General features: G+C 15.9%; 5 protein-coding genes across 5 annotated transcripts, besides 1 other annotated feature; 3 read left to right on the top strand and 2 right to left on the bottom strand.

The window, feature by feature from the left end:
• Positions 1-4,214: 4,214 nt before the first annotated feature.
• Positions 4,215-5,630: a sequence feature.
• Positions 5,631-8,766: 3,136 nt separating this feature from the next.
• Positions 8,767-10,377, bottom strand: ZIPCO (ZIP domain-containing protein, putative; the record flags this gene model as incomplete). The annotated part of the gene is made up of 6 exons (XM_028673604.1): positions 8,767-8,889; positions 8,968-9,032; positions 9,104-9,191; positions 9,373-9,491; positions 9,734-10,135; positions 10,233-10,377. 6 exons carry the CDS (start codon positions 10,375-10,377, stop codon positions 8,767-8,769), a joined length of 942 nt encoding a protein of 313 aa, XP_028530040.1.
• Positions 10,378-12,377: 2,000 nt separating this feature from the next.
• Positions 12,378-14,750, top strand: PGAL8A_00481500 (hypothetical protein; the record flags this gene model as incomplete). Its single annotated transcript, XM_028673603.1, has 1 exon — positions 12,378-14,750. One exon carries the CDS (start codon positions 12,378-12,380, stop codon positions 14,748-14,750), a length of 2,373 nt encoding a protein of 790 aa, XP_028530039.1.
• Positions 14,751-15,520: 770 nt separating this feature from the next.
• PGAL8A_00481400 (conserved Plasmodium membrane protein, unknown function) lies at positions 15,521-17,662 on the top strand (the record flags this gene model as incomplete). The annotated part of the gene is made up of 3 exons (XM_028673602.1): positions 15,521-16,620; positions 16,758-17,460; positions 17,600-17,662. The coding sequence occupies 3 exons, from the start codon at positions 15,521-15,523 to the stop codon at positions 17,660-17,662; spliced, it is 1,866 nt and encodes a 621-aa protein (XP_028530038.1).
• Positions 17,663-17,939: 277 nt separating this feature from the next.
• Positions 17,940-18,816, top strand: PGAL8A_00481300 (conserved Plasmodium protein, unknown function; the record flags this gene model as incomplete). The annotated part of the gene is made up of 2 exons (XM_028673601.1): positions 17,940-18,180; positions 18,284-18,816. The coding sequence occupies 2 exons, from the start codon at positions 17,940-17,942 to the stop codon at positions 18,814-18,816; spliced, it is 774 nt and encodes a 257-aa protein (XP_028530037.1).
• Positions 18,817-20,146: 1,330 nt separating this feature from the next.
• PGAL8A_00481200 (RNA-binding protein, putative) lies at positions 20,147-24,019 on the bottom strand (the record flags this gene model as incomplete). The annotated part of the gene is made up of 2 exons (XM_028673600.1): positions 20,147-22,665; positions 22,816-24,019. 2 exons carry the CDS (start codon positions 24,017-24,019, stop codon positions 20,147-20,149), a joined length of 3,723 nt encoding a protein of 1,240 aa, XP_028530036.1.
• Positions 24,020-25,131: the final 1,112 nt, after the last annotated feature.

The following is a 25,131-nucleotide window of genomic DNA, read 5'->3' as shown; positions in this document are numbered from 1 at the left end:
TTTTTTTTTTAATATAGATTTCTTCAATTTCAAAACTTTTTTAATGTAATTATGATTTTCTTATTTTTGTATTATCATGAATAGGGAATATTTAATAATAATAAACAAAATTTATCACAATAAGTAAATGTCATATTTTAGAGCACATTAATTATTTTTTAAATTAGTAAAGTTCTTAGTCTTCGAAAAAAAGAAAATATAAATGGTATTTATTATATGTTTTGAGATTACCAAAAGAAAATACTTATATTTTTATATAAATATAATAATCCTTAATCGACAATATTTCTCGAAAATTTTGTAAATATGAATTATATCTACGTTGTTACAATAGTTTATATAATGTTGAATTAAATCTAAAAAAGAAATTTTATTTTGTTGCAAAATATATAATAGAAAAAAAAATGCAACATAAATTTTAGCATAACAAAAATATCATATTAATAAACCTTAGATTTTTATAGAATTAAATGAATGTTTACCTTTCACATGGAAATAAAATTTTGTTTTCTCTTGTGTATTAATAATTAATAATATTCCTTTTTAAGTAATAATAATAAAAAAGGATACCATAAAATACATTTTATACACTAATTTTGAAAATTTAAATGTTGTAGATATAAAAGAAAATTCATGGAAGGTATCCATGGTATTTCAGAAATAAAAATTATACAATTATATAAAATAACTACAAAATATTTAGTTACAAATAACAGGTATTTACATTTTTACTAATTTAATACCTAATGAAATTACACCCTTGATATCCATGATATATTAATGTTTTAATATAAGAAATTTTTTAAAATTCTTATAATTTATAATTCACTGATTTCGTATTTAAGTTATGCAAAATATTTTAAATTATAAAATAAATTATGAAATGTTTTGTAATTAAAGTTTATTTTCTCTTATAAAAAGTTATGAAACTTATTTACTTCCTAATTTTTCTTATTATAAGTAGAATAAAATGTTATAATAAGATGGAATTTTTTTATTAAGATATAAATTCAAACTTAAGATTTTTTTCATAAGAATATTTTCTAATAATCACAATTCTACTTAAATAATATTTTTTTTATTTAAGAAATCTTGTAAAAATATTATTATTTATTCCTCCTTTTATGAATATTTCTTTTACAATTTAAAGGTTAAGGAAATGCATTTCTAAAGTTAGGAAAATAACAGTATTTCGTAATACTTTACCTTAATTTTACTATGTTGTGGATAATTTTTCCTTATTTTCAGTTATATATATGGAATCTTGAATTTAAATTACCCAATAAAAAATATGTATGTTTTTTTATTTTAAACACAATAATTTTCATTTTAAGAATTTAATATATGTAAAACTATGATTAATTTTCTATAATATTGATATTAAATAAATAAAGCTTTAATTTTCGAACACATTGTGATAATAGAAAGTCCTTTCATTAAGAGCAAAATATAAAATTGAATTTTATATATCTAAGTTTCACTGCAGTCACAAATATTTTATATTTTTTACTTTGTAGAGAATAAATTACTAGAAAAAAAGAAAAATATATTCTTGTAACTAATTTTTATGTGAATATAAAATAATAAAAATATATAGAAGTATATTCACTTATTCACATTAGCATATATTGAAAATTTTAAAATAACACTATTCAGAATACCATTTTTATAAACGGTTATATAAAGACGAAAAATTACATATAAGCGTTCTTGCTGTTTCATTTTACACACTAGAAAAAGCAGTAGTAAATTCTTTTTTCAGTATTAAAATTTATTGTTCATTTTTTCTTTATTTATTAAATAAAATAAGCAAAAACATTTAATTACTATCGTGGACAGTTATAAATCTAAGGATAAATAAATATAATAATGAAAAGTGAACATATTACATTTTATATAAAGAAAAACAATAGTGTTGATATTCTTATAATTCTAGCTTAAGGCATTAATTTGATATAATAATATCTATGTAAAAATAAAATTTAACATAATATACACTGTACATAATAAAAGAAAAATGTCATTGGTTATACATTTGATGTATTGTAATATTTCTTCATATTAGGTATCTGGAAATACTCTTAAATAATACAAAACATAAAATAAACACAGTAAATATTTTTGTTTTCATGTTGAAAATAATAAATTAAAAGAAATAAAACGTATAAAAAATAATACAATTAATATCCTGAAGTTATAAATTATAATTATTTTATATAATTATTTGTGAAAGTTAAAGACTAAAGAAGTTCCTAAAATAGTGTTGATATGCCATAATACGTTAATAACTTATGAAATTAAATTCATTTTTTAGGGAAAATTTTTTGTATATTTTTAAAAAAATAAAAAAATTAAAGTTAGATTATTAGGAAAACAGAAATATATATTATTTTTTTCAAACATTTTTTAATACAAAAATAAATAAACATTATACAACTAACAACTATATTGTTCGTAAAAAAAGGATACATATATAAAAACAAAATTAGGATATATTATTAGGTAAAGAATTATATAAAACAAATATATCAAGAGAAAAATAGTATAAAAAAATAATAGATAAATTCAATAATACACTATTTAAAATTGTTATGGATTATTTAAATGGATATGCATTCGAATAAGATACGAAAGAAGGATCATATATATGTTAATATAAATTATAAATATATATGATATAGAACTTCATTTATTGGACAAAAGTTACAATATTAAAAATTAGAGGATAATATTAAGTTCAAAAAAATATATATGCAATATTAGGATAATCTAAGAAAATATTACTTATCATTAACAAAAATTATTAAAATAAATAGAAAATTTTGTAGAAATTTAAGAAAAAAAATACTATTATATATATATATAATAAGGAATAAAATAAAGATTATATTATCAAAATAATGAAAAATTTATTATATGAGACTTATTTATAAAGTGCTTTAATAATACACAAAAAATACAATTATTTAAACCGAATTAAAAATTATAATAAATTAAATAATATATAATTAACATATTATTTTTAAAAACATATAAATAAAAAATATATACATTTTATTTTTTCATTAAAGTTTTTAAATATAAATAAAAAAAACATAAATATGTATTATTTTCAACTATAATCGTAAAATAATAGAATAGGAAATTTATTGATAATTTATATGAATTCTTTAATATCTTTTATTTAATGATTAAAATTCATTTCATATATAATTATTTAACTATATAAATATTTATGTTCACTGAATGATTTAATTAAACCTATGAAATATATTTTATTCTTCGCTTAATAGTATAATATTACCATTTAAAATAGTTCATTTATATATACTTATTAATATTATATATTTACTTTATGTTTTACATTTTAATTTTTTTTTTTTTTTTTTAATAAATATTATTTGTTATATTTTATATAACGCTTAATTTAACCATGTTTCTTAATCATTATTTTATTTAAATTCATTAATATTAAGATATTATTCATATTAAATTAATCAGTTTATATTATTTAATTAAATGTTAAAAAATGATATTTTTAGTAATGTTTAAAGATATCTTAAATTTATATTTATATATTTTATATTTGATTAATAAATAAATATAAAAAATTGTACATTTAATTTTAAATTTGTTTAAAATTATCACTAAGTTATTTTTAATATATAGTTTAATTATTTATTTATAATATATTATTTATGATACATCAAATCAATTTTTTTTATTTAATTAAAAATTATATTATATATTAATTTTATATATTTATTTTGTTAAATATGAAAATAATTTATTTAATTGTGTTACCTATAATATATTAAAGTTATTTTGTCTATTCAAATTATTTTTTTTAATATTATATATTATTTTTAAAAACAATTTATTATATTTTATTTATTTATTGAAAAACAAATCAATATATTATATAATTTAATATATTTATTTATTAAAAATAATTTAATCTATTATTTAATTTAATATATTATTTATTTATTTATTGAAACAAATTAATTTATTACTTAATTTAATTATTATTTTTATTTAAATAATTTAATTTATATTAAATTTAAAATATATTTATTTTTATATAATTTATTATTTTATTGATAAAATAAAATTATTAAATTAAATTAAATTAAATTAAATTAAATTAAATTATTAAAGGCATTATTTATTATAAATCAATTCAATCTATTATTAATAAAAATATTATTGAATTATTAAATAGGAACAAATTGTTCTTTATTAAATACTTGTTATTTTATTTATTTAATAAATTAAATTATTTTATTATATATAAATAATAACTCCAGATTATTATTTTAAAATACATTATTGTTTATTAAATTAAAATAAATTATTACTTATTAAATTTAAATAAATCACTTTTTATTAAATTTACATTAATTTATTATAATAAATATATTATTCGGTTATTAAATTAAATAAATTATTATTTATTAAATTAATTTATTATAATAAATATATTATCTGATTATTAAATTAAATTAATTATTATTTATTAAATTAATTTATTATAATAAATATATTATCTGATTATTAAATTAAATTAATTATTACTTATTAAATTAATTTATTATAATAAATATATTATCTGATTATTAAATTAAATTAATTATTATTTATTAAATTAATTTATTATAATAAATATATTATCTGATTATTAAATTAAATAAATTGCTATTTATTAAAATAAATTATTACTTATTAAATTTAAATTAATTTATTATAATAAATACATTATTCGATTATTAAATTAAATAAATTATTATTTATTAAAATAAATTAATTTATTATAATGTATATATAATTTTATTATAAAATTAAATAAATTGTTATTTATTAAATTAAATTAATTTATTATGATAAATATATTATTCTATTATTAAGTTTAAATTATTATTTATTATATATAAATCATTGTTTATGAATTAAATTAATTTATTATAATATATATATTATTTTATTATAAAATTAAATAAATTGTTATTTATTAAATTAAATTAATTTAATTTATTATAATAAATATATTATTCGATTATTAAGTTTAAATTATTATTTATTAAATATAAATAAATTGTTGTTTATTAAATTAAATTAATTTATTATAATAAATATATTATTCAATTATTAAATTTAAATTATTATTTATTAAATTTAAATGAATTATTGTTCATTAAATTAAATAAATTTATAATAATAAATATATTATTTGATTATTAAGTTAAAATATTAAAATAAATTATTATTTGTTAAATTTAAATGAATAATTGTTTATTAAATTAAATTAATTTTTTATAATAAATATATTATTCGATCCTTAAATTAAAATATTAAAATAAATTATTATTTATTAAATTAAATTAATTTATTATAATAAATATATTATTCGATTATTAAATTAAAATAATAAAATAAATTATTATTTATTATTTAGTCATTTAAGTTAAATTATTATATATGGTATTATTTATTAAATTAATTTAACTTATAATAAATACATTATTCAATTATTATATTAAAATAAATTATTATTTATAAAATGTGTTATTTATCTTTTAACTTAAAGTTTTGTATTGTATTATTTATTTAATATATATTTATTTATTAATTTAAATTATTTAATAAATGTGTTATTTTTTTATATTTATTTTTAATTTTTATTAATAATATATTACTTTTTTCTTATTTTTTTAATACTATTTTAATTATAATATCAACATTTTTATTTTTTATATTAAATTAGTAAATATAATAATAAACATACTTAGTATTTAAAAAATTGTCTATTAAATATTTTTTTCTGATTATTATTAATCTAATTTAATTATTTAGAATATAATTTCGTTTATATATATATATATATATAAATATATTTTTTTTTTTTTTTTTTAAACTATTTTTTTTTAAATATATTGTATTTGTTTTACTTTTTAAATATTTTTTTTATATTATTTTTTTGGATTTATTTTATACCTTTATATTAATATAAGAGATTCTTACAAAATAAATATTGGAAAAACTTATCTCTTTTATATTAAAAAGAAATTACATTGTAATTTTAGTTAGATGCACCTTAGAATTAGATGTTTCCTTTTTTTTTTTTATAGTTGTTTAATTGTTTTAATTATTTCTTTTATATATACATGTATATATTTATATGTTAGTATTAAATCATTATTTTTTTTATATATATGAGGCTATATAAAATTTTAGTGTTATGTTTTTACATAAATAACAATATATCCTAATTAGGTGAATTTTCTCATTTAAGTTCATAGTAATGCTTACATAACATATAATATTACATTTTATTATTAATACATTAACTTTTTATAAAATATATCTCTTCTAAAATGTAACATTTTTATGGTTTTGCTCACAGTTTTTTTTCTAATTAAAATGTAATTTCATTAATAAAATAATAAAATTAAAATTTTCTTTAAAAAAATTTACTTAAATTTTAAAATTATTTAATTTTTTATCTCTTATATTTCATTATTATTCTTATGATTCATTATTTTGTATCAGTGTTCAAATAAAATTTTTACAATATAGAATGTGTTTTAAAATATATCTTTAAAAATTTTATATAAAATAAAGGTTTTTTTGTAGTGAATTTTCTATTTAAAATATATTTATACAATAAAACATCTTAAATATAGTACTTAGTTCCCTTTCACATTAATTCAAATAATAGTAATTTCCTATTTTTTATAAGGAAACAATATAAAAATTTTGTCTTTAATGGTAAGGTAGTACATTAATGATTAATATTCAAAAGAATTATACATATTTCAAATAATTTTTCTTCTAATATTTGAATTACAAATTCCTCATTTATAAAGAAATATGTTTTTGTATTGAAAATAGTTGTTTTAAATATAAATCACTTTTCTTGATAATAAATCATAAATAGATAAACAAAGTAAATCTTTCTTAAAATTATATATATATATATTATTTATTCAATTCAGCCTAAAAATCCTTGGATGTTTTATTTATTTTTTAAGAAAAATTAAATTGAACTTTCAACATTAAAATTTAAAAAAAAAAAAAAAAAAGAAAAAGAAAAAGAAAAAGAAAAAGAAAAAGAAAAAGAAAAAGAAAAAGAAAAAGAAAAAGAAAAAGAAAATTAATAGCAAAGTTTGAAGAAATAGTCAAGAGGAGTAAAGGTAACTAAAATTTAAACAAAGTTATAGAGTAAAACTAAATTTACACTGAAACACAGATAAAAATGCCATAATTCTTGAAAGTAAATTTCTTATTGACAAACTTTTTAAATATCAGAAAAAGAAAAATATTATTTTATAAAACTTTTATTTTTTCAAGGTTATAAAAGAGACAAATTGAGAAAAAACTATCAGACGATTTTAATGTTTCATAAGCCTATTTTAATAAGATATGAACCTCAATCGTTAAGGTTTCATTCTATATAGAACATGTATAATTTGTTGTGTCAATTTTTTTTTAATATGATTGTGCTATTAAGAAAAATAATGAAAACTTAAATTTTTCAGCAAAAGGAACTATTAATCTTTATAAATCTTAAACAATTCAATAACTTATGTTACGAACAAAATGCAATATTATTTATTTTATTTATGTATTAAAGTTTTTTTTTTGGATGATAATACCGCAAATCTAAAGACATTTAGAAAATTAATTTTTATCATTGTAATTAGATAATTAACTATTTTTTATAGTACATTTTTTATATTGTATCTGTGTAAACACCTCAAACAATTTTGAATAAATCGCATACTTTATTTTATTCGTAAATCTTTGCTTAAGTTATTTAGTAGTATAATATTCAGATCAAATCCTATGAATTATCAAAAAACTGTAGTTCATCTTTAAAAATATAGTTTAATATTCTAAAATATATGAAAAATGAATAAAAATATTTAGCACTACAAATATATTGTTTTAATATTTTTGTAAAAATTTTTGAATAGAGTTGAGAATATATACTTTACTTAATTTATGTAGGTTTAAAATTAGATTAAAATTTTTTTGAATATTTCAAATGTATGTTATTTATTTAAATAAAAGTACTTTCTAAAAAAAAAAATTTTCTATTGAAGTGGCTAATACAGAAATTTATCTTTATTAAGTTTAATTTTTTTGTAAAATTTTTTTCTTGGAAATACAGCATAAAAATATATCTTTAACTTTTTTATAGAATTATGCAGAGAAAATATAATATTTTTTTAAAAAAATATAATTATCATTTAATGTAATATATATATATTTATTACAAATATACTTGAAATATAAAATTGAAATTTTAATATAGTATATTCATTTATTTATGTCATTATCTAAAGATGAGTAAATATTGGATTATTTAAATCAACCTTTTTAAAAAAATTAAAGTTATCAAATGGTATAATTAAAAAAAAATATATATATATATATATATATACATCATTAAAATTTTCACCTCTTTTTTTGAATTTTCATGTCCACTCAAAATATATATTCAAATTTTTTTGTAATATAAAAAGGACAGAAAAATATTCGTGTATTTAAATACATGCGGAGACGTAAAAAAAATAATATATATCTCTTCATATATATATATATTGGAATTATACAAAATCAATTTTCAATGTATATACTTCTTAAACAAAACAAAAATGTAGTGTTTAACTTCATAATATTAACAATTTCAATATCCTCCAAGATAAAACAAAGACCTTTTAACGTCTTCAATTTAAAAAAATGAGATGGTAACATTTTAAGCTATAGGGTTTCTTCAAAAGAGTTAAATACTAACATAAGTCCTGACATGCCACACACTCCAAGGAAATAGCTAAAAGATATAAAATGCTTGTTATTTTTTGTTATTCTGATATCCTTAGTCATCTATAAAAAATATATTATACATACACAATATACATAACATTTTTTTTTAAAATTTCTTAAATGATAAAAACAAATTACGTTGAAGGAAAGGTACAAAAAAAAACCACAAGCAATAGAACTAAATATTATTTCTACTAACTCATCTAAAAAAGAAATAAAACTACCAATTTAATAATCTTAAAAAATGTTATTTTATTTTTATTTTTATTTTTACTTGATGGAAAAGAAAATATTGCAATAAATACTCCTAATGGTAAAGATAATATAAAAGACCATGCATATATGGTCGCTAATATTTTGTTCTGTAAAGAAAAAAAAAGTAGTTAAATATATAAGATTTTGTATCCTCATATATATATTCTTTTTTAACTTATTAAATATTTTTAATTTTAAAAGAATTTAAAAAATTAAAACAAAAATAAAAAAATAAATAAAATATGAGAGAATGTCGAAATAAAAGTAAGTTTGTCTTTTATTTGTTACCTCAATTTTGCTCACAACATTCTTGTATACGATTAAACATTCTGCCCATTTATGAGCTATCATTGACAGTCCTACAATTACCACAGCATTTTTATCTTTTAAACTCCCCATAAGCAAACCTTTTTAAATAATAAATTAAAATGTATATTAAACATTTATGTATAATCACTATGTAAAATTGTTTTTAAATATTCATATATAAAACCTTTAAAATTTAAAAAATATTCATAAAAACTATAAAATTATGTATTTTTTTTTCTTAAATATCAATTTTATTAAAACAAAAACTTTATTAAATTAATTATATTTGTTCTTTAGAATTTTAATACATGGAAGTGAATAATTTTTTTTAGGAAATTACCTTCTATGAAGGAGTGGATAAAAAGACTTAAAACAATAAAAAAGGAGTTTGATTTAAACATATCAAAAAAGAAATTATTTTTACATGAATCATTTTTAGCTTTACCATCTAAAGCTTTCATTTCTATATCTATATCTTCACTTGCATTACCGTCTACATAATTTGTATTATCTCCTTTGTCATCTATATTTTTAATAGAATTACTTTGATTTTCACATACCTGTGTACCATTAATATCGAAGCTATTTTCTAAATCATGATCATATAATATATCTGTTATATTTAAAAATGCTATTGATACAAGTATTAAAGTAAAAATGTTATAAAGATTAATGTTTTTTTTGTTTGACAAAATGATGGCTTCTGGTAGCATATGTATAAAAGCTAAAGATAATATTGCTCCTAATTAAAAAAAATAAATTGAGTTAATAAAAAAGTTGCATTTTCATATAAATTTTGGAAATTGTATTGTAAATACTTTTAATATTTATACACTTACCACTTGCAATGTTTTCAAAATTTTCCATGTTCATAAATCTACTCTTTTTTATTTTTGATAATTTATTTTCTATGTATGATGGTATGTATATAACTGCGACACATTCAATAAAAATAAGTAGTGCTAAGAATGCTGTCAACCACATTTTAACGAAAAATATTAAAACATAAAATATATTAAAATTAAATATATAAGAAAAAAAAATAAATAAGAGTAATATAGGAGGATACTCTAAAAAAAAATTACATAACTATATATCACAATTTTTTATGATTAAAACAATTTATATGAGTAGAAGACTCAACAATTCTGTTAATTTGAAACTTTATAATATTATCTTATTACTCTTTTCTTTTTAATAAAAAATAAAAAATAAGAAACTCGATATGTATGATAATTTTTTATGTAATAAATTGATGCATACAATATTGTTTAATACTAAATTCAAAGTGAAAATATAAAATAAACTGTAGAATAAATATATACAATGAAATATATAAAATAAATAGATAATCACATAATTTAAATTTATCATGAAAAAAAATGTTTTAAACAAAAAAATAAGGCAAAAATAAATAATGCAAAACGGATGAATATTTTCGCTACAATCTTAAAAAAAAATTAATATTGAAAACGCAATAGGATAATCTACATAATGTTGAATTTTATAATACTTCATTAAAAAAAAAAATTATTTTAAATAAAAATAAAAATGATTAAATATTGCAGATTAAGATATTTTAAGTTTTAAATGTTCTAATCAAAATTTTACACAAAAATACATAATGCAGACATACAATATTATAAATGCAATTTTTTTTAAGCATTAAAAAATTGTTTATATGATAATTTTTTATTATTAAAATGCTTTTAATAATATTTCTTCTATTTAATATATATTGTCATATTTTTAAAAAAGAAATTAAAAAAGATATACGTAAAAATAAATATTAAATATGCAACACAAAAAAAGGAATTAAAAAGTGGGCGATAAAATTAAAATTATATTTAACAAATAAAAATTGTACTAAAATAACTATTTGCAAAAAAATACAACTATTAATAGAATAATGTATTTAAACAAATAATGAATGCATAATGTTTTAAAGTAGCGAAGATTAAATAAAAGAAAAAATATCGCTAAAATGTTATAAATAAATATTCACTTGTTTTACTTTTGTTGATTAAATCAGAAAAAAAAAAATAAAAAATAAAATTATAAAATTATTTAAGTATATATAATTGTTCTTCCTTTAATTAAAAAAAAAATATATTGATTTATTATAATTTAAAAAATAGGAAATAAAATTTTTTTTTATTTTCACTTGTCACATCATGTTTATTGAACGTTCTGTATGGTTGCGCATGAATGATATAAATATTTTGGGGTCCAGGACATGCATTTGGAAAGATAAATATTTAATGTACTTTTCCGTATAAAAATATATAAAAAATTTTTATATATTATTCTTTTTAAATACATAAATAAATTATATATATATATATATATATATATATATATAATTACATATTTATCAATATTTTTTAAAATATATATATATAATGGAAATCATGTTTTTCCTATGTTGATTCTATAATTTATAAATATATATTCAATTTTTACTTCTACAGTTAAAATTATAATTTATAATAATAATTTTTTTCTAAGTGAGTTATATGTGTAATTCTTAATATCTTTCTAAAAATAATTTTTTTTATTTTTATTATTAAAAATAATGATTATTGCTTGTTAGTCCAAGAGAACAAAATTATAAAATTAAAAATAAATCACTAACTATTTTTTTTTATTTAAATTTATTTAATTAAAAAATTATGTTGCTTAAATAAACAAAATCATAATATTTTTGTCAAAGAAAAAAAAATTTTTTTTCTTTCGTTTATAATTATTAAATAAAATAAACTCTTTTTTTTTTTTTTTGTTTCTTTATATTTTAAAGATATAAAAAGAATTTCATGATGTTATAAAAGATAAAATTTTTATATATTTTAATTAACATAATTTTTTTTCTTTTTTTTTTTCTTTTTTTTTCAATTTTTTCTTTTTTTTTATTTTATTCTAAATCCCAATTACTTCAAACACATAATTAAATTGAATTAATTGTATTAAAGGAGAAAAATGTGAGAATGCTGTTTTTAATAGTTATTTACATTTTTTTTTGTCTATTAATTTGGCATCAGTTACGCATTACTTACAAATATAAAAACAAATGTATAAATGATATAGAAAGTATTAATAGTAGGTTTTTCCTATTTTTATTTCTTATTTTGTCTAATTTTTTTCGCTTAATATTCTTTTTATATATTTATTTTTTTTACTATTATGATTACGTCCTTATAATTGATTTACACAAACCCATATCTCATGATATAAAATTATTCGATTCTTTCGCTAAAAGTAATTTGCATAACAAGGATTTTGCAAATAACTTATTTATAAATAACATTCATAATAATAAAAATTTGTTAAAATTTCTTAAAAAAGAAAATTATTTCAATATTAAAAATGTAGAAAAAGATTGTCTAAATTTAGTAAATGATATTGAAAAAGAGAATAAAGAAATGTTTGATATAATTTTAAATGAAAAAAAAAATATAAACACTAATGATAAACCATATAAAAAAAATAATGACCATAATTTTCTACGAAAAATGCAAAATACAGAAATTAATGATTTAAACGAACTATTAGAAGAAAAAGAAATTTATCAGTTGGTCAGAGATAACAATAACATGTATAGCGAAAACATCTACAAAGAAAAAAATTCTAACTTAGGAAATGAATATAATCTATTTAAAAATAAAGACCTAAATGAAAATCAAATAAAAAAGAATAAATTAAATATAAAATATATCCCAGCTGATTCATCAAAAAAAAACGGAAACAGCTTAGATGATTTTATAAACAAAAATTTAAATGAAATTAATTGGGATCATCATATGGAAAATGAACGTTTTCAATATGATAATTCTCTTATAGGAAATAAATATATGAAAAATAGTTTACTTAAACATCCTAGTTTTGGAAATATGAATAAATTAATCAAAAATGCATTTGAAATAAGTGAAGAAAAAAAAAATAGTGAAATAAATAATAAAGAAAATAATAAAATATATAGTAAAATAAATAATGGTATTATTACCGAAAAAAAAATAAATAAAGAAAATAGTACTTTTGATGATTTAAAAATTAACGAAGATAACACATATAATGAACCTCTGAATAAAAAAAGTAATATCATAAACATAAATGAAAATAAGAATTGTTCAGAAAATAATGAAATAAAAAAATTTTCAGAACAATTTGTTCATTCTATTGAAAAAAATGATATTTATGTGGAAGATAATATTACAAAAAAAAATAACAACAAAATACTAAATGGTGAAAAAAGTAATAATATGAATATATTAAAAAATAAAGTATGTAACAATATTAAGGAATTAAAGGATGAAAATACTAATAAGGATATTGTTTCAGCTTATTCTATTAATTCAATTAAAGAAAATGGAAATAATAAAAGTGAACATGAAAATTATATATTGACAGATATAAATAAGAAGAATAAGGGAAGTTCAGATAAGAATGAATTATTAATAAGAATTCATAAAAGTAATGAAAAAAATTTGCTATTATGGATTTATTTATTTCTAAATTTTTTACCTAGTTTATTTTATATAAACGCTTATTCAATAATATTGTCCATAATTATAAAGGTTTACTATATTTTTATTTTAAAAAGTGATACAATATTTAAGCAAGCCTTGTTTTATGGAAATGTGCTTTTATATTTTTTGTTTATAAGTATAACATGCTTCACATTTGTTACTTCCATATATCTATATAAAGCATATGTTTTGATTTTATTGACAATTTATTATATAATACTAGCTATTTTATTATGTTATTTTGGTAATAGGTTGTTAATACATTTAAATTTACGAAACAAATATTATGGTATTAAAGATATTGATACATATATTGTTCCTCTGAGGCACAAAAAAGATAGTATGAAAAAATCTAAAAAATATAAATTAAAAACAACAAATAATATAAAAAACTATTTTTATAAAATTCAAGAAAAAATTTTTAATAGAAGAATTCACGAAAAAGCTCGAAAAGATTTAGAGTTAAACATTTTTATTTTAGTATCTTTTATTTCATTTATGCTTATATTAAATAGTATTTTTAACGTTTATATGGCTTATCACATTATTAGAACATATATGAATTATAATTACATTAAAAAAATTCATATTTATTTATATATTTATCTTATAAGTGAATTTATTCCTAATATATGCATATTTTTAACTTCCTGGACAAACAAAATTGATAAGTCACGTTTTTCTAATAATAGTATAAATTTTTTTTATCACTTAAATAATACTATAAATAAAAATAGAACAACTTATGAAGAAAACTATGAGATCAAAAATATGAAACATCTGCTTAATGATGATGTTAACAATAATATTTACGAAGAATTTCACTCAAATTAACTTCTTTAAAATACATAATTTATATATATATATATATATATATATATATATATATATATATATTAAAATTATTTTATATTATTTTTTATTAATTTTATTTCTTTATTAAGAATTTATTTGCTAATAAAATCTTCTAAAGAATTACATTAGTCATTCATGTTTATATTTTTTTTTCGTTTATATTTATTTTTTATTTTATTTTTTTTTATTTTATTCACATTAAAAAAGTAAATGTTATTAAAATTTGAACTTTTTAAAAATAATTATTAAGTTGTTTATCTTACTTAAACACCTTCTAATCCATTTATTTAAATATTTACATATATAAAATATTTATTTTATTTATAAGATTCATTTATAAAACATATACAAAAATGTTTTTTTGTATTTTTACTTAGGTATTTTTACCTTTTAATTATTATTGTTCTTTATGTTAATATATAAAAAAAATAAAAGAAATTTCAATTATAAAAAAATACAAATGAAAAATTTATTTATGAGATGACTATTTTATTTTAATAAACAATATAAAAAAAAAAAAATTATAATAACAATTTAAAAAAATATTTTTTTAATATCGTTGCATCTAAATATTAATAAAAAAAAATCAACATTTTGTACTTATTTTGAAATATATTTTCTCTTTATTTTGAATTATATATTTTTTTGAAATAATTTATTTAATCATATAATTGAGAATTCTATATTTTAATTTTGAATATATATATATATATATTTATATACTTAAAAAATAAAAATGAAAAGAAAAAATGAAGAAAACATCAGATAATAAAAACATTTTTAAAAGGGATTCTGATACTTCGAAGATAAAAATCCTTATAAAAAATATTTCACCTTTATTTTATATAAGTGAATTTTTTTATATATTATTTTTACGATACAATGATTACATATTAAGTACAACTTATAAAGAAAAAACAAATGAAGAAATTAGGAAAAATATATATAACATTTTAATACTTTTGTATTTTTTAAAACCTTTTATGGCATTTTTAACGGATAATGTACATTTTAATTTAAATAATATACTTGTTTTTTTGTCAAAAAAAATATTCCAGTTTTACAACTTTCTTCACCAATTGATGTTTTCTTGTAGCAATGCAATATATAAAGTAAAATATTATTTTTTTAAAATATTTTTCAGAAAATACTTAAAAGATGGATTATCAGGGTCACGATATTTAAAAAAATCTGCATTAGTTAAAAAACAGTTTATTGAAACCTTTTTATATTTGCCTTTAAACAGAAAATATTATGTTATTATGAGTGAATTCCTTACAAGTTTACTATTAGTAATTATTTATCTTTTAAATGAGAGGATAAATTATTATTTTTATCTTATTACAGTTTTTTTAATTTCAAGTCAGATGTTATTAACTTCGTGTGTTTTTGAAGGTGTAATTGTTGAGAAGTGCAAAAAACAAATGCATTTTGAAAACATCTTTTATATATCCTATGTGATGTGCGTAAAAATATTTTCCTCTCTTATTTTATATTATATTTATATTGTGAAAGTAAGTATTTTTATTTTAATAATAAAAAGTTTTATTGTATTTCTCATTTCATATTTATCAAGTGAAGAACTTTTATTAACAAATAATTTAAAAATACAACATAATATAGCTTTAAAATGTGAAAATGGAAATATGGATATTAAAAACACTACAAATATGCTATCTCAACTTTTTATTCTAAAAAAAATATTGTTTAATGAAAATTTACTCAAAACGCTATTTTTATTAATGTTATTTAATTCTTCTATTGATACAAAATTTTCAATATTACAATATGGTGTGCAGAATTATAATTGGCCACATTCTTTAGTGAATTATATTCCTTTAGCATCACAGTAAAAAAAAAAAAAAATATATATATATATATTAAATTTATTATTATAATTCCTAATATATGCTTAATATATATTTTTATGAAACTTTATTATATTTGTTTTATGATGCTTATTTATTTGTTTTTTTTTTGTTACAGATCATCGAAATTGATAGGAATATCTGTATTTCAATTATATACCAACAAAAAATCTTATAAAAATTATGCTATGATAATAATATTATTTAATTTATTATTTAAAATATTTAATTTTACTTTTTTATATTATAATAAGAATGCTTATGTAAGCCCATTTTTATTTTTACTTAACATAATAGTTCAAAATATTTCAATAAAAATTTTAGCATTGCCAATATTATTTTTATGTATAGAGAAAGCACCTTTGAATTTAGAATCAACAATTATAAATATTTATATCTTTTGTTTTAATTTATCAAATTTAATTAGCAAAAGATATTTTATTTGGAATATAATATTACAAGTGTCAAAAAATGTTTTTACAATTTTATTACTTTCCTTTTTAACTACATGTGCTAGTTTATTTTATTATTTTAATATTTCTTTAGATTCTTTAAGTAATATTAATTCTTCATCATATATAGATGAAAAAGAAGACGTAAATTTGAAATTAAGCAGATTGCAGAAAACAAATTATTTCAAGAGCAGTTTTTTTAATAAGAATGAAAAAAAAAACTCTGCTAAGAAAAGTGTTCGTTTTAAAGAGGACATACAAACTATAAAATGTAAAGATGAAGAGAATAAAAATAAAACAAATTTATTTAAACTTTCATCTGATTATAATTCGGATAGTGATCAGTGGTTGATAGTTGATAATTTAAAAGTAAAAATAATATTTTAAAAAGAAGAAAATAAAACTTTAAATATATCTTTCTTAAATATATATATTTTTCAAAATTCTAAAAAAATAATAATTTTGAATATATTAAAATAGAAAAAAAAAATTTCTTTTTTTTTTTCAGGGTAATACAAGGAGAAAGTATAGAGAACATAATTCAATAAATTTTTCAAACATGATGTTGTAAATTATTTTTTTCCATTTAAATTATTTATAGCACCTAGTAATTAAATTAAGATTTTTCGTTATAAAGATTATTTTTTATTTTTTTTTTTTTTTACTACTTTTTTTATTTTTTATTTTATTTTATTTTATTTTATTTTTTTTTTTTTTTTTTGTTTTAATTTTTTCATTTTTACAATTTTTTTAAAAACAAAACTTATAAAAAAAAAAAAAAAAAAATTAAAAAAGAAGAAAAATATTTTTTTTTATTTCTGTTTGAAAATTCTTTTTAAAAACATAAAATGTATGAAGTTTATTTTTTAAACGAAAACGAAAATTTTGAAAAAAAAAAAAAAAATGATGATGAAATAAAGAGTTCATTAATTCTTAAAAATCACTGTGTTGATTCGGAAAAAAAAGCAAAGTTAGTAAAACAAAACATATATGAAGGAGGATATACAATATGGGAATGCACATGGGATATGTTAAAATTTCTACACTTTGAAAAATTTGATTTTAAAAATAAGAATGTTTTAGAATTGGGTGAATATAACTATTTCTAAATATAAATTTTTGTTTAGATTTTTCCATTATATTATATATATGAATTTAATTTTATGTTTTATTTATTTTTTTTTTTTTGAAGGTTGTGGACATGGTTTAGTTGGGATAAAAATTTTATTAGATAAAGGAAATGTAGTTTTTCAGGAGTTAAATAAGGATGTGATTAATGATATTTTATTACCTAATATTAAAAAAAATTTGAATATAAAATTAAAAAGAGAAAAACTAAAAAAGAAGAAAAATTTTATGAAAATAAAAAATAAAGGTACAAAATGTTTTATTATTAATAAGAAATGGAGTAAGTTGAATAAAAAATTAAAGAAGGAAAATTTAAACTCCTTTGATTTCATTTTAGGAAATGAAATATTATATAGAAAAGAAAATTATTATCATATTTTAAAAATTTTGAAAAAAAATTTAAAAAGAGATGGTAAAGCTTATTTTGGTTCTAAATCATATTATTTCGGTTTTGAAGATGGAGCAGGTTCAAATTGTTTTGTTGATTATGTCAATAATAACAAAAAATTTTTTTTTGTTGCACGAATAATTCAAACTAACACAAATAAAACAATATATTCAAGGGACATCATAGAAGTCACCTTCAAAAGTTGTTAGAAGTCATTTTAGAAGGTTTAAATAAAAAAAATTATGATTTTTTTTTTTTTTTTTTAATTTTTCTTTTTATTGAAGAAACTAAGCATTTAATTTTTTTTTTTTTTTTTTATATTTAAAAATAATTAAGCTTTTTTACATAAATAAATAAAAAACATATTAAAAAAGTTAATATTTTTTCAAAATAATATAAAAATGAATAATTTTGTACAAAATAATATCCATTTTAAAAAAAAAAAAAAAAAAAAAAAAATATTAAATATAAAATTTAAAAATATTTTACAAATATTCTAAAAATTCATAACACAAATATTTTATATGCATTTAATACATAGTTAAAACTTATGTTGTAAAGGATGTATAACATATTTTTAACATAAAATTATGATATAATATTTTAGTTTTATATAAATTTAAAGAATATATAAAAATATAATTTATATATATGTATATATATATATTTTTGATTTATATATTAAATATTCTAATTTTACCTAATATACTAATATATAGTATGTGTGAAGTTTATAAAATAAATAAGCAAATATATAATATGCAAAATTAACAAGGGATATTTACAATTTGCAAAGTATACGAGGAAGGATAAATTTTTGCATTTAATTACAAGCTAATTAATGCAGCTAAATATATATAAAAAAAAAAAAAAATTCTATAAAATATATTTAACTAAAATGAGAATTAAAATAAGTAATTTTAATTTATTATTATATATATGAAAATTAAAAAATAAAAAAAAAATTCTAAATTCAATACAAAGGATACTAATGTAATTAAATTTACGAATATTAATAATTAAACAAATAAAAATAATTCTGAATAAAGTATTTTTTTTCATGTTATATAATATATATACATATATATATATAAAATACTAAACTCCATTTTATTTTTTTAAACATATATATTCTATAAATTCTATATTTACAATTTATAATAATATCTTTTTCTCCTAATATCAAAATTCCTATTACAAATTTTTTTATTTTTAAGAGAATTTGTATAATAAGTAGAAAATTCAGAATTGCTATTTTTTCTTAAAATAGGAAAATACATCGTCACAAAAATTTTTATGATTGATATATATTTTTTTATATTCAGTTAATATAAATTTAAAAACTATTAACAATATATGCTATCAATGTAATTAGTATATTTATTATTATAATTAACATATTTATTAATGTAAATTAGTATATAAGATATTACAATATATTTTTTTTATTTTTCATTATCATTTTCATTAATATGAAAATGTGTAATGTTTTTATTTCTTATTTTTATTTATTTTCATTGTATTTCTATAACTATTATATTATTTTATAATTTTATAAATGTCTTTATCAGTATTATTATTTGACATGTTTTTTTTAGTGTAATCTATATTTTCACTGTTGTAATTTTTTATACTATTATTACTATTTTCCATATTTTTGTTTTTATTTTTTGTATTTTTGTTATTTGTTATACTTTTTTTGTAACTGATACTATTACTATTATTGTCATTTTTATTATAATCATGATATATATATTTATTAATATTACTCTGGTATTCAGAAATAAAATTATTATCATATATTTTATTGTCATTAATGTTTTTATTATCATTTTTTATTTCAAAATTCAAAACGTTCTTATCATAGTTGTGAATATTCACATAATCATTGATATATATATCCTTTAAGTAATGATCTATTTTGTTATTACTTGCAACACATTTCTCGTTGTTTGGTTGATTTTTAAATGCGTTATCTCCATAAAAATTTAAATTGAAATAATTTGAATTAAATAAATCACCACTTGCTGAATTTATTAAATAATCCTCTCTTTCTTTTAAATAAGGAATATTATTATAAATTTCATTTTCTTTTTCTTTTTTTTTTAATAAAATTGTTTTAATTAAATATTCGAAATCTTTTTTATCTAATTCTTTATTAAATTTATTATTTAGTATATCTTGTAATTGCTTGTTTTCATCGTTAAAATAATCATCTATTTTTAATAAGTTTTCTTTTGAGTAACTATTTAGAATTTTTAAAAAAAATTGCATATTTTTAAAATAATTTGATAAATTCTTTTTACCATATGTATCATTATTATATGTATTATGGAAATTTTCTTCTTCCATGTTATTATTAATATGATTATTATTTTTATAAGTATTATCACTTTTGATGTGATCTTTTTCATTTTTGTCGAAATTATTTATATTCTCATTATAATAAAGTATTTTATTAATTTCGTTATGGCAATTATTTTCAATAAAATCACCTTTTGTTTTACTGCCATATTTGATATCATTATAATTGTTGTTATTATTATCATTATTGTACCAAATATTATTTAAAAAGGAGCATATATTTTTGTTTTCGTTATATATATGCATTTTGTTTCTTATTTTTTTAAAGATTTCATGATTTTTGTAATTTTGAATGTTTTGTATTTCATTTTGCTCATTAGTAGGTAATGTTTTGGTATTATTTATATAAAAATTATCGGAAACATTCACATTAGAATTTTGTGTATTACTATATGAAGTACTGTTAGAATTTTCTAAATTATTTAAATCATCAGAGAAATTGCTTTTCTCGTTATATGTTTTATTTTTCAAATTATTTAATTTAGAAGTTGGATTTCTATCAAGATTTTTAATTTCAAAAAAATTATTACAAGTAAATTTATTACTATTTATATTTATGTGGTGTCTTTTAGTGTCTGTTTTGCTTGTATAATTAAAACTTTTATTTAAATGTTTTGCTTTCTGTTCTAATAATTGGGGATTTTTTTTTTTTTTCCATGAAATTTTTTTTCCTTTTTCTGAATCATTGTTATCACTTACATTAAAATAATTGAATTTATTATTCATATTATTACATGTTGAAGTTTTATTGTTCATATTTGTTTTTTTTGTTATATTATCTTTATTATGCAAAAATTTATTTATATTTTTTTCGTCATTTAAATTTAAACTCTTATTATCATTTTCATTTTCTTTTGCAGTATCTAAACGTTTACTGCTATTTAAATCATTTCTTTCATAATTTATTTCATTAATATCAAATATATATTTTTCTCCTTTATCATATTCATTAGATAAAACATGTGCATTAGTATTATAATGAAAATTTTGTGTATAAATATTAAAATTTTTATTATCTATAATACATTTATCATAACTATCTGAAATGTTTGTAAATATTTTTGCGTTTGAATAAATGGAAGGATAATCACAATTATTTGAATTATTTGAAGGATAATTATTTTTTGATTCATTTTCTAATAAACCTTTAGAGCAAGTTGTATCAGACATAGAAATATTTTGGGTATTTTTATTGGTATTATTACTTACACTATTACTTGATTTATTTTTATTTTTTATAAAATTGTTTAATTTAACATTATTACTGGAGCACTTGTTTTTAAATTTTTTTTTTATGTCTGTAGAATTTATTGAATTAAGTGTTTTTAAGGTATCTGTTGTGCTAACTAAACTTTGCGCACTTTTTGTATTATTATTATCCTTTACTTTATTTTTATTAACATTATATATATTTTTTAATTTAGCTGGTAAAAGATGTTCTTCACCGTTTTTTAGTTGAACTTTCAAAAGTTTTCCATGTATATACATTTTTGATAATTCTTCAAAAGCTTCAATAGCTGATTTTTTATTATCATATGAAACAAAACCAAAACCTCTATTTCCTTGTTTCTTATCATTTTCCTTATTAACATATGGAATTCTTAATCCTACAACATGTCCATATTTATTCACAAGTTGTATTAAATTTAATTCTGTCCACTTTAAAGGTATTCCATATAAAAACAAATTTGCACCTATTAAAAAAAAAAAAAAAAAAAAAAAATTTTCATCAAAATATTCATAAAATATATATACAAATAATTCCATTCATATAAAATTATGAATAAAAAATGTTTATAAAAAAATAAAATATGTATTTTAATATTTGTGAATTTTTTTTATACCTGGTGGTCCATCTTTCAATAAGGAAAAATTTGCTTTGTTATATTGTAAAGTATTTTGATTGTGAACTTGTTTAGAAACAATAAAACATATTAGCTTATGATTTGGTGAATTATCAAAAAATTTTTTTTGATTAAGAATATTTACTGCATTTATAGCACATTTTTCATCAATAAAGTAAACAAATGCATAAGACCATTTATCTACCGACCATTTATATTCAACATGAATTATAAATCCAAAAATTTCTAAGACGTTTTTTAATCTTTCTTCAGTTATATTTGGTGGAATATTTCCCAGAAAAACGTTAGTTATTACAATATTTTTTAGATTATAAGTATCTTTATTTCTTTTTATTTCTTTAATAATTTGGTTACTTATATTATTATGTTTAATTTTTTCATTATTCAGGTTATATCCTTTTGTATGAAAAGGAATATTCTCTTCATATGATTTATAATTTTTTTCTAAATTTTCCTCTCTTCTTTCTATATAATCAACATTTTTATATATTGGATTATTCTTAGAATCTTTTTTTGTGTCATTTATACAAAAATTAGGAACATTTTTTATCTCTCTCATTGTATATTCTTCATCATAATTTTGAATATTTAACGTATCTTTAGTATTACTATATATATTATCATTTTCTTTATTAGTATTTTGGTTGTAACTTTTCGCATCAACAAAAAAATTTAATTTATCTCTCTCAATTTTTGTACTTGAATTTTTAATATTATTGTTTAAAGTAATTAAATCACTATTAATATCATTATTATATTTATTGTTATTACTTATAAATTTTAATTTTCTTTCTTTTTTGTTATAATCTATATTATTTAAAATTTTTTCTACTTCATTTTTTTCATCACTTGCATATATATTATTATTTTCAGAATTATTCATTGAATTTCTTACATATGTTTCTGTTTCCTTATTATTATTATTTTTATTTTCATTTAACAAATATTCTTCATTACATACACTATTTTTATTAGTGTTTTCAAGTATAAGTTTAGAAATATTATAAATTAAATCTCCCAAATTTTTATTAAAGTTCTTTTTTTTAACTATATTTTCATTGTGATCTTCAATTTTTTTTATTAATGTACCATTTTCTATGTTAAAATTATTTCTAGTGCCACTTGGAATATTATTTTTCGAATGGAATTTTTCAAAAAGTGAGTTGTTATGTTTAGTGTTCATTGGATACAATATTTTATGAAAAGAAAAAGAAAATTATTAAAAAAAAAAGTTAAAAGAATAATAGAAAAAAAAAATGTTTAATTTATTATAAATACATTAATATTCATATAAATATATATATGTGTATATATTTATATGTTTTTAGGAGTTTTGTGAAGGTATTGAAAAAGTTCATAAAACATGTATGTAAATAATTATTAGACAATAAATATATTGTTTGAAATATTAGGAAAATAAATGATTAATTTATATTTTACAAATACATTTCATTAACAACACTATTTATAATAATGTTAAGAAAAATGAAATAATATCATATTATTAAAAATTTTCTTACATTTTTCTTTTTTATTGTGCACAGGAAAACATAAAAATATAAACAATTTTATCTAATAAATATATCATAAATGATTTTTTTTTTTTTTAAATTAATAAAAATATCTTTAAATTTTTTTTTGAATTTTTACATTTATATTTAATACAAAACATCTGTGTTGCATAATAATATATAGCAACTGTCCTTTTGATATAAAAATAAATAAAAAATTAACATAAATTTTAAAAGGAATATTTATATAAATATATATATATATATAAACATATATGGATCATTCGTAAATAATGTTTATAAATAAGGAGGAAGGAGATAAAAAAAAAAAAAAAAAAAATGACAAAGTAGGTTGTTATAAACAAAATGAACCAAATGAATGAAAAATAAAAAATTTATTATTTTTCATAAATCATATATACATATATATATATATATATATATTTATGCATATATATATTTATTTAATTATATTTGTAATTAATAAAGCTTATTCTGTAGAATTATAAATTGTATCATATTCCACAAACTTTAAATTCTTATACTTAATATACAATAAGAATATATATAAATATCTGTGCGTATATGTATTTTAATACATTATTACATATATAAATGCATTATTTAAAAAAAAAAATTTAATAAACAATATTTGGTTTTTTTTTTTTTTTTTTTATAAATTATAATCTGCTTTTGGTTTACCATTAATTATAAAAAAAAATTTTTCCTTTTCATACATAAAGGAATGATGGAAACAGAAAAAAAAAAAAAAAAAAAAAAAAAA

Source organism: Plasmodium gallinaceum (genome assembly GCF_900005855.1).
Source record: "Plasmodium gallinaceum strain 8A genome assembly, contig: PGAL8A_v1_141, whole genome shotgun sequence".
Lineage (NCBI taxonomy): Eukaryota > Apicomplexa > Aconoidasida > Haemosporida > Plasmodiidae > Plasmodium > Plasmodium gallinaceum.
The sequence above is the reverse complement of the archived record's forward strand: the minus strand, read 5'-3'. Positions and strand labels throughout refer to the sequence as shown.